This window comes from Polypterus senegalus, chromosome 9 (assembly GCF_016835505.1).
Source record: "Polypterus senegalus isolate Bchr_013 chromosome 9, ASM1683550v1, whole genome shotgun sequence".
Taxonomy (NCBI): Eukaryota; Metazoa; Chordata; class Cladistia; order Polypteriformes; family Polypteridae; genus Polypterus; species Polypterus senegalus.
The window spans coordinates 41,636,256-41,651,278 of NC_053162.1; the positions used below are offsets into that span (position 1 = coordinate 41,636,256).

Below are 15,023 nucleotides of genomic sequence, written 5' to 3' on the forward strand. Positions count from 1 at the left end.
AGACCCGACTTATACTTGAGCATATACGGTAATTGGGTAATCCTGCCTTTCATATTGCAGCAGCTGCTATGTACCCCCTAAGCTAAATTTAAACTTACTGAATATCTGAATAACAAAGCAATTACCTGCTCGCTGCTGAATAAACTCTGCCAAGATGTTAGCAAGGTTATTAATTTCCTTGCAAATCTGTAAAAAAAAATTAAACAAGTCAGACACATGCCAGTCTTCCACCTATATGTATTAATTGGTTCACCGACAAAAGCGCGATAGACGTATGCGCCCCGACAAAACCGCGACGGTCAAATGAGCGCCGACAAACCCGCTAACTGGTTTTCGACAAATGCGCGCCGACGAAATCGCGAGAGAGGCCAAGAGAGTGGGACGCGTACGTGCGCATTATGTACACATTATGTGCTAGGATATAACTGTTATAACTGCTGATGGCATGCCGCGAACAAATAACTCAGTCGAGGGTTGGCATAACGCGTCGTACACAAAGCGGAATTACCAGCAGTCAGGCGGCCAGCAAGTCTAAATACGCTCAACTATCAAGACGTCTTGCTGCAATTCTTTCTACATATGCAGGGCGTGATCTTAAGGACTGATGGCATGCCGCATCTCATAATATTGACTTCTAAAATAAACATTATATATTCTTTAAACTAGTAATTCATATTTAATGAAACTTTCGATTTTTTAAATGAAATATTGTCGGCGCGATTTTGACGCCGCGTTTTAATCGCCGCTATTTTGTCGGCACTCATATGTCTGTCGCGCAAATGTCGGGTCTTAGTATTAATTAGTGCAAAGGTAAAATCCAAAAGAAATGCCATGTGAAATGAAACAGATTAGGTGGTAGGATACACACAGCTGGAAAAAATGTTATAGCTTCTGGATATTTTAAACTGAATAAAATAAAAGAGAAAACCATGAATACATATCATAAGTACTATTTTAACAAATGTACATCCAAAATAAAAACATGCATTTTAACCTTTCAAGTCATATCAAGGAAATATTACAATTGCCTTGGAAAGAAAATAGCATTATACATACAGTAGGTATGAGTTCACATGCTAGGGAATCTGTGGGGCCACCATTTGTGGTGCACACTAGTGCAGTGGTTAGTGTATGCTGCCTCATGGACTCAGTGTTTTGGCTCTGGCTCCTTTGCCTGAAAGTTGTCCATGTAAATTTTATACATTCCCCCATGTATGGGTGTTACTCTGAAAACAGAGTGTGGTGTTCCTACCACATGCCTAAAGTTTTCAAGAAATGCAAATTAGGTTACTGGTGACTTTAAACTGGTCCTGTGTGTGCAAGAACGGGTCCTATGATACACTGGCATCCTGTTCAGGCCTGTTTTCTTATACCCAGTACCAACCACAAACTCAGAATTGCATTAAGTTGGTTTGGCAATGTATGGGCGGGTCAAAGTTATAAGATAAACTGTAGATTCTGGTGATCTTTGTTGAATTGCTACTCAGCATAAAAAGCAATTAAACAATACTTTGTACCTTTTTTATGGCACTAAAAGTGAATGATATACACTCACTGAGCAAATTCTTAGGAACACTATACTAATACAGCCTCCTTTTGCTCTCAAAATAGACTCAACTGTTCTTGGCATAAATTCCTAAAAATGTTGGATTGAGATTCTGGTCTATGTTGACATGATTGTATCATGCAGTTTCTACTGATTTGTCAGCTGTAGATTTTCCACATCTCCTACTCTACCACATCCCAAAAATGTTCTATTGGATTGAGATCCACTGACTGGGAAGGTCACTGAAGAACATTGAACTCACTGTCATGTTCATGAAACTAGTTTGAGACGTGGTGAATTATAGTATTGGAAGTAGCCATTAGAACATAGGTAAAATGTGGCCATGAAGGGATAGACATGGTCATTAGCAATACTCAAATAGCGAAGATTGATTGGTATCAACGAGCCCAAAGTGTGCCAAGAAAATATTCTCCATATCACTACACCACCACCACCAGCCTGGACAGTTGACACAAGACAAGATGGGTACAAAGGATTCATTTTATTCATGTCAAATCCTGACCCTACCAACTGTGTGCCTCAGCAGAAATCGAGATTCATCAGATCAGGTTACATTTCCAGTCTTCAGCTGTTCTGGTGACCCAATGCCTACTGCACTTCAGCTTTCGGTTGTTGGTTGACAGGAGTGGAATCCGACATGGTCTTCTGCTATTGCAGCTCATCTGCCTCAAGGTTTGATGGGTTTTTCATTCCGTGATGCTTTTCTGCTCATCACAGTTGTACAGGGTAGATATCCGAGTTACTATAGCCTTTCTGTCAGCTCAGATCAATCTGGTTATTCTCTTCTGACCTGTCTCGCTAAAAAGGTGTTTATTTCCACAGAACCGAATTTTTTTTGCTTTTTGCGCCATTCTGAGTAAGCCCTAGAGACTGTTGTGAAGTGAAGTAAAAATCCAGGAGAGCAGCAGAAATATTCAAGCCAACCTTTCTGGTACCAACAACCATGACAAAGTTGAAATCGTTGATATCACATTTTTATCTCATTTCTGGTGTTTTATATGAAGATTAAGTGAGTCATCTGACTTGTAGCTGCATAATTTTATTGGCCGATTAGAGAATTGCATGGATTAGCAGGTATACAGGTGTTCCTAATAATTTGCTCAGTGAATATATATTAAAGTGTTAGACAGAACAACATGAAAATAAAACTACATTTCTGCCTGACTTAATTTTTCTTTTTCTCTTTATATAATAAAATAAGGTGAAATTAAAAAAAGTATTCTCTAGTAGCTCAGAAGTTCCCGATACTATGTGATTGCAGCATAACAAAGTGTGTTTACATCTCCATTACCTGACTTTTAATGACGAGTCTCACAGTATAAGAGACAAAGTCTGTGAATAACCTCTTAATCCAGCTGGGCCTAAAAGAAAACATATTTGAAAATGTTATTAGTTTGGGATTATTTTACAAGGTGGACCAAATATCTTTTTTGCTTTTCAGCTCTTATTCTGAAAGCAAGAAAAAGAGGATAAACTGTATAGAAACAAGTTTTTTTTTTTTCTATTTTGCCATATGTTTTATGTAATTTCAAGCTCATTCTCTTGAACTTGTCTTCTCTGTCAAATCAAAAGGAAACTGAAGGAAAAGTGCTTTATGACCAGGTGGCGTCTGCCTCTCACAATACTGACCAACTGCACAAAAGTATTTTGTAGTTTGGACTTCAGTTATCTTGAAATCTTTCCACAGTGTAGTTGGCTCTAATCCGTGCCTTCAAAAGAGTCAGGTTTAGAAGCTGTACTCATCTATTGGGTTGCCAGATAAGTCAATTGAACATACTATAGACGTTTAAGATTTTGTTGCATTTTCCTTTTTCTTTGGTGTTCAAATGAAAATACAGCAGGCAGGGGGATTTCCTGTGTCTGTTGCCTTTTCACATTGTCAAGCTGAGGTATTGCCACGGATTTAGTTTGTAGTTTATATTCATTTTCAGAATTACAAACGTAGTGCTGATGCTGCTACTCAAACTGTGACATTGGGGCATATCCTTTAATTAACGTCACCAATTTAATCAAAGAAAAAATGTAACCATGACTTCAGTCAGTGTTTACCAGTTTATTTTGTGGTGTTCATATCTTTGCTTTCTTACTTTTGGCTTTTGTCTAACTTTCAGATTACTACTTTGGGTTTTCTTTTTGTTCCCATTTACTTTAATTTACTTGTCTGCTCATGTATTTGAATTTTCTGATTTGAGGTAAATATTATAAGGTGGTATTTTACTGCCACAAGTGAAGGCTGAGTGGGTAGAATAAGAGGAGGGCTTACCCCTAATGAAAATCATCACTCCCATTGGTGAAGGGCGCATTTGTTCTATTGTAATAATAGGCTATAGAGTATAGACCAACTAATGTGTCTGAAAAGAAACCCGCCACTAGCTGATATGGATACACAGACTGGGAGGCCATTGTAACTGTAAAGGGTCTTCTTTTGAACATACGGGATATGTTGATAATACAGTGACAGTGGGCTTCCATTCCCAGTCTGAGCTTCTGAGATGGGAGGGGATCTTCATAACATCTAGAAAAGGCAGGGACCAGCTTCATTACTGCATATTGCATAAATATGCTTCCTGCAGCAGGTACATTAATTTAAATTGACATGCTCTAAATTCCTTTCTGTTTATAAGAGAAGTGAGTGCATTTTCACTTATTTTGAAGGAATTGTTGCTATTTTTTAGTTTTAAGTATTTTTCCAACATTCTCCTGTTATTTCTAGGGTTTTCAAGATGGCTACACTGAGCTGCCCGCACCTTGGCTATTGTTCCTTTCATGTACGTTGCAGGACATGAGTGTTCTTGTGTATAGCATTAGCATGCATATAATGTCATGGCTGCAGTGGGCTGGCGCCCTGCCCAGGGTTTGTTTCCTGCTTTGCACCCTGTGTTGGCTGGCATTGGCCCTGGCAGACCCCAGTGACCCTGTAGTTAGGATATAGCGGGTTGGATAATTGATGGATTGATGTTTGTGTCGGCTCTTTGTTTTTGTTTTGTTGCTTGCTTTAGAGCACTTCTTACAGCTTTTTTGTATCATTTGATTACTCTACATTGAAAACAGAACACAATGAAGGAAATGACGATCAAAAGACAAGCGTTATGGCAGATAAATAAAAAAGTTACAGGAAGAAGAAGAGGACTAAAAATTTAAATAAACATGTAAGTATTTAAACAGTGTATGCTTTTTATCTTTTTTGTCTGGTTTATAATTGTAAATTTTTGTCTGCACTCTGAACCCAACATCTCAGAAGAACACTAAATATTAATACATGTGTTTCTCAAAACATACAGTAGTCACACTTCTTCCATATCCCGTTGCAGTTACTGATGCCCCTTCTGACGCGGTTTGAAAGAGGGATGCATCCGTCTTGAAGAATCTGAATCAGAATTACAAACATAATGTTGTATGGTGCACTAATTCCAACACTTAAATGCAAGTGACATTCTAGAGAAAATAGCACTTGGAATGCTGACACCTTGACCAGTTTTCTGCACTTGTTCACTTTCAATGGCTTGTTTTTATTCTGTTATTTTATTATACTTGAATTATTATTTACCATGTCTTTATGTTATTTTTGTTGGTTTCATTTGTTTTACTGCAATTCTGCACTGTCTCTTTAAACGTAATTACATTCTGTGTAGTCTGTGGGTGGTACCCCAAGAAGAGGGTCCACCCTGATGCCACCAGACCTGAGATTCCAGTAGAGTCTAGCTGTAGACCTCCAGAGTTCTGCTCTTTTGGGCTCTGTTGCACAGTAATGATGTTTACCATCCTTTTCATTATACATCAGTGATGTTGCATGATACGCCCAGTCATTTGCATCTTTCTCAACAAACCTACCACGTACCTTGCACTTCCTTGTCTTCAAATATTCTTACACTATGGTTAAGATTGGGGTTATGGGAGGATTATCTGTCGTGTAAATAATAACATCTGTTGAGTGGGTGTGTTATGTAGTACGACTAAATCACGTAAATCATGTGACATAAACATGCAATTCAATTTGCTGTGCAATGGAGCTCCTAAATCGTGAAGTTACAGAGGTGTGCGGTTAGACCCTGCGCAGAACTTCATTCAGACTGCTTAAGGCCAGGAAAAATGATTGTCAAGCAGTGGTGCTTTGAAGTTGTTGGAGTCTGCAAGTATTGCATTTATTGTTTTTTATTTTCTGGGTTTTTGATTTCTTCCTGTTGTGGTTGTTGAATGATTCTACGGCAGGGGTTGTCAAAGTTAGTCCTGGAGGGCCGCAGTGGCTGCAGGTTTTTGTTCCAACCCAGTTGCTTAATTAGAAAATAATTCTTGCCAATAATTTAATTTCATGACTAATTTGCCATGTCAGGTGATTCTCATATCCTAGATTTTTTTTTCCTTTCTAAGGATATCGTCCAAATGATTTGAAGTCTAAAATGGACTCAATCTTTCACTTTTTTCCAAATATTTAATTAAACCAAATAGTGCAAGATAAATACACACAGGTGTAAATGGTAACGAGCTAAACGGAGAAATGCTGGTTTCTTTTGTCATTTGCAACGTATTGCTAATAAGGAGCCATTAAAAACCAAGAATAGAGCTCTTTAAGACTAAAATAAGCAATAAGGGTTCAAAATCTTAATGACCGAGACAACTAAAATGAAGCAGAAGTGTTTCTTGAGCAACAAGTGCTTCTTATTAAGCAACTGGGTTGGAACAAAAACTTGCAGCCACTGCGGCCCTCCAGGAATGACTTTGCCCACCCCTATTCTACGGGATTGCATATTGGAATATTACTACGTGGTATTGCCTTTTGGAAACCTCGTTTTTGCTCTTTTTTGAATAATTTTTGCTATTGTGTGTTTTTATAACTAAATGTATTAATTTATAAAGAAGCTTCAAAGCCAGAGTTTTCACAGCTTTCTCCCTCTGGTGAGGCATTTCTGAAGTTGTTAAGAGTATGTTGATCTTTAAAAGCCTGCTCCCCTGTTTTGGGTCATGGTCTGGCTGAACCGTGTAGGTCCCTGTAAGCTGGGCAGAGGAAAGCCTGTTCTGGTCTGGACAGTGAATGTCCTGGCCTGTTTTGTAGGCATTTCTGGAGGCCTCAGCAGCCTTTCATCATGTTTCTGATGCAGAATCACAACATCCACAAGGACCAGATTTTCCATCATAAGAGCATCTTGTCTCTCTACTGTGTTTGGGAAAAACAATAAAACATGTAAAGCAAAAGACATTTCTATTTTTCCCTTTATTAATAGTTATGTCCGATTGAACAAAAACACAATAGATCTTAGAATAATGTTGTTTCTTTTGAGAAGGGAAAACAAGCCACCTAAATAAAAGTGCTCTTACTGTTTGTCCCCTTGAAGATGTAGGAGCAGCTTGTGAAAGGTCAGGTAACAGTCTGAAGTGTCAGCTACAACACGGTTTGCTTCTCCGCAGTCTGAAGGAGAAAAAAAAATATCAAGAATTTGAGACAACATGCAAATCAATGCACTTGAGCAGACTTCACTCTCTTAATGGACCTGCTTAAGTTTCAGTGCACCAAGGTTACTTCTTTTATGGTGTTAAATATCTTACAATTCATGGATTAAGTCATCTATTAACAGGGGAAGACAAAAGTGCCTCAGGAACAGAAAACTGAATTCAGGATATGAAGATATATGAGACATCAGCAGCAAATATATGTAATTCTTATTTTTACGATTCCATGTCAGATAACTTGCAAAATATGTAGAGAGATGTGGTACAAACATAAAAACAAACAAATAAACAAGTAAATAAATTAACCTCCAAATGTTTATAGCAAAGCTATCAGTTTCCCTTTTCTAAGCACAGGGGTCAGAAACATGGAGGCAATATAGACTTTACAGTTTTACAGTTTCCATTCTTTTGATCCTAGCTCCTTTTTAGGTTTAGTTTTAGTTGACTCATTTGATATGATTCAGAACTCTTAATCGCCCCTGTTCAGAAGCATTCATCAAGCACTGAAACTGGTATCTTGGTGTAAATATTCTGCTGATTTCAATTGCTTATTCTTGTTGAAGTTTTTACACGTTTTGATATTATAATTTGTGCAATGGTGACCTACAGGAAGTAAATTTTGAAAAAGATTTCAGAGTTTATGTTGAAACAAGTATTTTGTAACTGAGCTAGTTCATACAAGTCTTGTTGACCAAATGCACTGATCACGCTATTTCACGCTTTGAAGTCCATGCAGCAATCTTTGGTGCTTAGCAACTGGTATGAGAAGTCCAGTTTCCACTGTGACAGTAGGACCATAAACGCATGGCCACAAAATCCATAACCATCAGGCAATATAAATAAGGAATAATAAAATGTTGAACTCATACAAAAGTGTTCAGTACAGATCATTGAAAGGTGTTCAGTACAAAACGCAAGATACATTAGGAAAACTGTGGATAAATCTGGTCACCATAATGAAAGAAGACATGACGGCACTAGAAGAAGTTCAATGAAAGTCAACAAAGTGCATTCCAGTGCTAAAGTATGGGGTCAAGAGTACCGTCTGGTTGCACACAACAGTTGCTGTGAAAAGAACTGTAGCTCAATTATGTGGCTGACTTAGTCTACACCTACAATTTGTGGCTCAGGTTACAAGTATCACACCATAAGCCCTCAATTAAGACCAAGATCAAAGTTCAAGGCCCAGTGGTTCACGAATTCTTGTGTTACAGATGAACAACCCATAGCATTTTAACTTTATAGGTGCTATTCAATATGTTTATGTTTTCTTTCTCTTTGAACTTTATTATGTCTTTATGATGATCATTTTGTCTAATTAATTACTTTTTATCATTTGTATTATATGATATTTCTAATGTATTTATTAGTTCTTCTTTATACATTGTTCTTCTTGAAGAAGAAGCAGAAGAAGCTGACTTCTAATTGCCAGAAAGTTTTTCATTGTTGGAAGTTTTTAAAAAATTAGATACATTGGGAAAGGGAACTAATAAAGCCATGAACAATGTTGTTATCTGAGGACAACGACCATATTTAACTACTTTTTAAAAAGCAGGCAAATTAATTTGTGGAATAAAAATGAGACTTAGGGGTCATATAATCATTTAAGGGTAATATAGTTACTGCACATAAGGTGTTTTGGTAATGCTTTCCAGCATGTATCTTAGTAGTAGTATTAAAGGGTCAATAAAAGTCAGAAACCTGTTCAAGCATATCAGGAAACCAGACAAAGGTCAAGGGGACAACAAAGAACAAGAATATACTCAGGGATGGTTGATGTCATACGCAGAATGTTCTGGAAGATTTAAGAACTCAGCGGATGTCCTACACCCAGCAAGACTGCACAGTTGTCACATACACAGACATTTCAAGTCTAAGAGCTCTCTCTTAGTAGATTGTTATACAAGATCCTCCCTCAAGTAAATAAAGGAAGCAATGAACCTGTTTTTCTCCTGCCTGGTTTCTGATTCAAAGAGGTCATAGTTGAGGACAAGATTTCTATCTTTAATATATTTCCAATTTCATCTCTTCCACAAATTGCAGGTGTTTTGTGTATTTATTTACTTGCAAGCCACATAGCCTGTTGAAGACAGGTAATAGAATAAATCTACACATATTTGATATTTCACATCTCTTGCCTTATGTGTACACTCAGCGTTCCTGGCTGCTCTGCCTTTCTTTGGTATCCTTGTGTGTCTTAGTCTCTCTTCCCTTGCACTTCCACTCTCGATGGTGTTCCTTTACAGCCTGCCTCTCTGAATCTCCCATTTTGAGGCACATTATTCAGCTCGTGCCCATTTTTTGACTACCAAAATAGTAGATGGGCCCCCATTACCTGCTATGAAAACATAATTTGTGTTCTTAAGAATTTTTCCTTTATTAGTATATTGGGAGAAGGATGTTAAGGATAGAGCTGCCAGGTAAGAGGAACAGAGGAAGGCCTACGAGAAGGTTTATGGATGTAGTGAGAAAGGACATGCAGGTGCAGGGTGTCACAGAGTAAGATGTAGAGGACAGGAGGATATGGAACAAGATGATCCGCAGTGGCAACTCCTAACGGGAGCAGCTGAAAGAAGAAGAAGATTAAAAGGCAACTCACTGCATTCCTTGTATATCTTTCTTTGATATTCTCATGCATGCCAGGTGTTTCTTGCCTTAAAAGCAATCGACTGAGCAACCACAGCAAAACTGATCAAAGCCAAACTGACCAACCAGATTGCTTGGAGAGGCCAAACACTCACAAAGATATTAGCATTTTATTATATAGAGGTTTGGGAGCATGCGCTGATAGCACGTTCCTGCACCCACCACACAATGGACCACCTGGATTGGAACCCGAGTGCAGCAGGTGACACCTTACCACCCTGGAACAGGGTGGCTGGAGTGCCAATCCTGCCACCAACCCCCAAGGTTTCCCTGTAAATTGGAGGACCTGCTTGCAGGGTTGGATGCAGATTAACGTCATACCCAGGATGAAGCAATTGCAGGTTAAGGGCCTTCCTCAAGGGCCCAACAGAGTAGAGTCACTTCTGGTGTTTATGGGATTCAAACCAGCAACCTTTCAGATTGCTGGTGCAGATCCCTAGCTTCACAGCCACCACTCCACCATTTTGTTATATACTGTAGATGTACCATTTTTCAGACTCACTTATGCAGCAGTGAGCTGCAGGGAAACAGAAACCTGTCTCAGCAAGCACCAATCGCAAGGCAGGAACAATCAGTAAATTGGGCTCCAGCTGATTGCAGGGTAAACATGCAAACACCACTGGCCAATATAGCGCCACCTCTCCTCCACACCTGCATGTCTTTGGACTGTCGGGAAGAAACTGCAGCAAACCCACATGAAGATAGAGATAACATGCAAACTCCATGAAAGGAGCACGAGGGACTTAAACACAAGGCAGCAGCGCCACTCATGCACCTCCTTGTCACTACTTACGCATTAGGATGTAGTGTTTATTATTATTTTTTAGTTTTTCCCTTTCTGTGAGGGAGTTAAAGTCATACTGAAGAAATATGTTGCTAAATTCCCACTGGAAACCGATCCCCACTATTTCAAGTAATGAAGTTAACAAGAGCAGTACAGAAATAGAAATTAAAAGTTGAAAGAGCATGGCTGTATTATGTAACTTTGTGCTTTGGGAGGGAATAATAAGAAGTAAAGAACAGATTTTATTCAGAGATGGTTGCTTCATGTAAAATCACCAACCTAGAAAGTGAGCTGACTGGATATTTAAGACTCTATGGCCTCCTGGTAGTGTACACTGTTAAAGTAATGAGTACTTCTGCTTATGGAAAATGCAACAGAGACAGTGGGAGCCTTGAAATCCAATGCTTCAAGGATTTAAACCTAATATTAGGCAGTACAGAGCATGTTCTTTATACTGCAGATTGTCTAGGAGGGGACAGACAGCCTTAGGTCTCAAGATCTGTGACTGTCTGTTCTAACTGACTGTGGACAAGTTGTCCTTTATCTCCGGGTATGATATTAACTCAATATTAAACTAGCTTTATCTCAATTACACGGCTACTTGTGTTATATTGTCATACTTTTATGTTAACCAAATTGAAATTTGCTATATTGCACTTACATGTAAATGAAGAATGGTTTCATTATTTTTAATCATTGCCTTTAAAGGTGGAAATGTCTGGCAGCACAGTTGAGTCTACTTAAGGCCATGTCACATTACATGACTTTTCCAGCGTTTTCAAGTCTAAGCCCTCATTTACATCATTTTAGCCAGTCGGTGGCAGTTTGGGTCATGTTCCCATGAAAGACAGTCATGTAATGTGACATATCCAGAGTCTCACTTTAACTAGTCCGTTACAGGCTTCAGTGTTTATTCACCGGGATGAGCTTTGTGTGCCTGAGAATTGACAACCAATGGATGCTCATCCAGAAGTATAATGCGTATAATGCAGCGAGAAGGAATAAGGACTGCAGGTGTTTTGGACCTCACAAAAAGAAAAGAAACTCATCTACTTAATGTGTTTTATGGACCACGACAGAATGGAATAAAACAAAATGGCAGAGATTGCAGCTGAATTTGCTGTACCTGTTTTATACACCGCTGATTCCATCAGGCAGCAACTTATTGGCTGACAGAAAAAAGCAATCACTATGTGAGCAGCGATTTTTAGTCTTGTAAACTGGCATATTCTGAGGATGAGATCAGCGATTGCAGACAGCAAATCTAACATACTGTATGTAGTGAGTAAAACTCACATAATGTGACATCAGCTTTAGTGAAGAGCACCAAACAAAGAAACCATTTAAATGAAGGTGCTTACTGTCCACTTAATAATGAGTAGATGTTCATGTTCAATTTTCTTTACATATATCTTTTTTCATTTTTACACTTTCAGTTTAATTTATGTTAATGATTGATTTTATCTTAAAATGTATACCACCTTGCCTAAAATTTGAGCATTTAGCATTTTTATGGAAATGCAAGCCAGTGCAAAAGACTAAGACAGTTTATGGAAAGTTTCCCTTACAATCAACCTACTGGTTAGCCAACACTTTAAAAAAAATGAAAATCTCTTAATTTTGTTTTTGGAAAGCCTTGTAGAGAATATCACAATTAACATAAAATACGTGTTTTGCTAGTTCATTGCCGTTCTTCAAATATTATGCACACAATTTCAATTATTGTGTAACTTATGTATCCAACAGGCTTCAAGATCCTCCCTGTACCTGTGGCTGCAGTGATCTGTCAGTTTGTGATAGAGCGATACACTGTATAAAATCAGTACACACCATTTGTCATGGGACCATTAAGCTAAACAGTTGCCCTGTTTTGTGTATTTAAAATGTGTACAATAAGTATTGGCCTATTGCCTACCAAAAAGCATAGTTCATACCAAAAATAACTGGCTTAATCATGTATTGATTCCTGCTCACATTTTAACTTTACAAGAACTATAAATATTTGTGTTAAAAGGTGATTTTATTCCTGAACACTTTCCATAAGACTTTTTCACTTCCATGGACAAATTGTAAAATATGCCTAACTCATGTTGCCATGCCATTGAATAACAGGTTATTCAAATGAATCCTAAAGCAAATTCACTAATATATTTTCTGTGAGCATTGGATACCTGTCCATGTCAGCACTAGACACAGATTTCACTAGGAGTACCATGCAGTGCCCTGCCACAACCTGTCAGGGGCAGACAGTTAAAAAGTGGACATCAGATGATGTCTTAAGACAAAGCTAAGTCTTGAAGCAGACCAATAAGAGAAAGAGAGAGATAAGACTAGCCCAATACAGGCTCAGAACGTGCAATGTGCGGGAGCACAGAGGTGGCTAGAGGTCAGTTTGCCCTGCATGTGTGCTGTATGCCCTTGGAGAACATCAGACGGGTGACAGCATGAGTGAAGTAACTTTGGAGGAAACATGATGTGTTACCTCCTGGAAACTTAGGGGCTGATGACTGGACAATGGCAGGAGAGCCTAGTCATTAAATTAAAGCACGAATGAGGCCACAGGAGGAAATGCCAGGGTGGATAAATGGTCAGCAAAGGCTACACAGTCAAAAAGGAAACTGTGAATCTGTGCTCTTCCTTAAATTTAGCAGGAGGGTTAGTGAAATTTGAAGACCCTGAGTTCAGTAAGCCCAGACAAAAGTAGAGAGAATTCTGCACTGATCTTTCTAAATCAAATGGAAAAAATACCAGCACCCCTGGAAGAGCGACAGGGAGGTCTTTTGAGCACCAACGGAAGACTATAGTGAACATTAAAATAGTGGAAGGAAAGTCCAGAAAAATGGGAGATGAAAGGAGTGTTTGTACAGTACCTGATATTCTACATGGTGTACTACAGAGATCAATTTTGGAACCATTGTTATTGTCACTCTATGTGCTTCCGTAGGCCAGATAACTTCAAAATATGATGTAAAATACCATAGCTGTGCTAATAAAACACAGCTCTATTTATCCATTTCTCCTGATGACACTGAGGCTCTAAACCCTTTAATCCAATGTCTTACTAGTATAACAGAATGGATGAATAAGAATTTCATTAAACTAAACAAGGAAAAAATAGAATTGTTAGTTACTGGCAGTAATAACCAAAGTGAGAATCCTAGGTCATAACCATCTATCTGCTGGAGCCAGGTGTTTCATGGGCACCCGCTTGGCCTGGTCCAGCCGCTCAGCTCCTCAACAATGAGGATCCTGTGAGCCCAACCACCCTCAGAGAATCATGTCACATGGAATAGTGCCGTAACTGACACTCCCTCACAATGCAGGCAATGTGCCTCATTTGGGACTCCGTGAGCAACTGCTCGTTTGACACAAAGTCCAACTAGTGTCACCCAAGGATTCTCCGAAGAGACACAGTCCAGTCTTCATCTCTGGTCACTGGATAATGTCCATGTCTCGCAACAAATATCAAGACAGGAAACACCAGGACTCTAAAGACTTGGACCTTCATCCTTTTGCATAGATACCCTTTTCCAGCGACCTCATGACCTCCCATGCTCTCCCAATCCGTCTACTGACTTCATAGAAAGAGTCACCAGAGACATGAATGTCGCTGGACCCCACAACCTTTCTCAACACCCAGTCCATTCAAGCAGAACAGAGTCGGAGCAAAAACACACCCCTGATGAACCCCAGAATCAACTGGGAGAAATGCAGAAGTTCTGCCTCCACTGCAAAATCTTAGAAATAGAATGAATCATCTGGCCCTGCGAATGAAACCAGAGGTCAAGAATTCACATGTTATTATTGACTCTGACCTTAATTTCAGATTGCATATTAATATTGCCAAGACTGCTTTCTTCCATCTAAGAAAAATTGCAAGGGTGTGATCTATTATAACATTTAAAGAAAACAAAAAATTAATATGTGCTTTTGTATTTAGCTGCCTAGATTACTGCAGTGGTGTCCTATCAGGACTACATAAAAGGGATGTAAATCGGCTACAGCTTGTCCAGAATGCAGCAGGAAGAATTTTAACCAAAAGGAAAAAAATATGAGCTACTACTATCTACTAGTATCTGTCCAGCTAGTAGTATCTTTACGCTGGCTGTAAGTGCCTTTAGAATCAATTTTAAAATACTTCTACCTGTACATAAGGCTTTAAATGATCTTGCCTTGCCTACATCTCAGAATGCCTGTTTCTTTATGTACCAAATAACAATCTTAGATCTGCAAATTCTGCTTTATTTGTAATTCCAAGAACTAAGCATAAAAGAACTGGTGAGACAGCTTTCTGTTCTTATGCAACTAAAATTTAGAATAATTTACAAATAGAAATACACCTGGCTAGATTGGTGGAACATTTCAAAAAACTTCTAAAACCCCTTTTATGATCAGGTTTCCCAGTAATTATATCATACTATAGTGATCTGAAATATAAGTTTAGTTCTTCGAAGTGTTATTACGTGCCCAGTATTAATCCATTCCTTTTTTAAATTTTTTATCTCTCCGTGGTGGTGCGATGTTTGTTTTTATTGATTAATCTGTGGAAGGCACCTTGAACTGCATGTAAATGTATGATAA

The 15,023-nt window shown here is 38.6% G+C and overlaps 1 protein-coding gene across 1 annotated transcript in view; it reads right to left on the bottom strand.

Moving 5' to 3' along the window:
- LOC120535260 (cholesteryl ester transfer protein, plasma) overlaps positions 1-15,023 on the bottom strand; it is a 69,051-nt gene that overhangs the window by 22,487 nt on the left and 31,541 nt on the right. The window contains exons 5-7 of the mRNA XM_039762981.1: positions 6,881-6,971; positions 2,859-2,928; positions 126-186 (exon numbers count right to left, since the gene is read on the bottom strand). Coding sequence (XP_039618915.1) covers positions 126-186; positions 2,859-2,928; positions 6,881-6,971 — 222 coding nt within the window. The remainder of the gene's footprint in view (positions 1-125; positions 187-2,858; positions 2,929-6,880; positions 6,972-15,023) is intronic.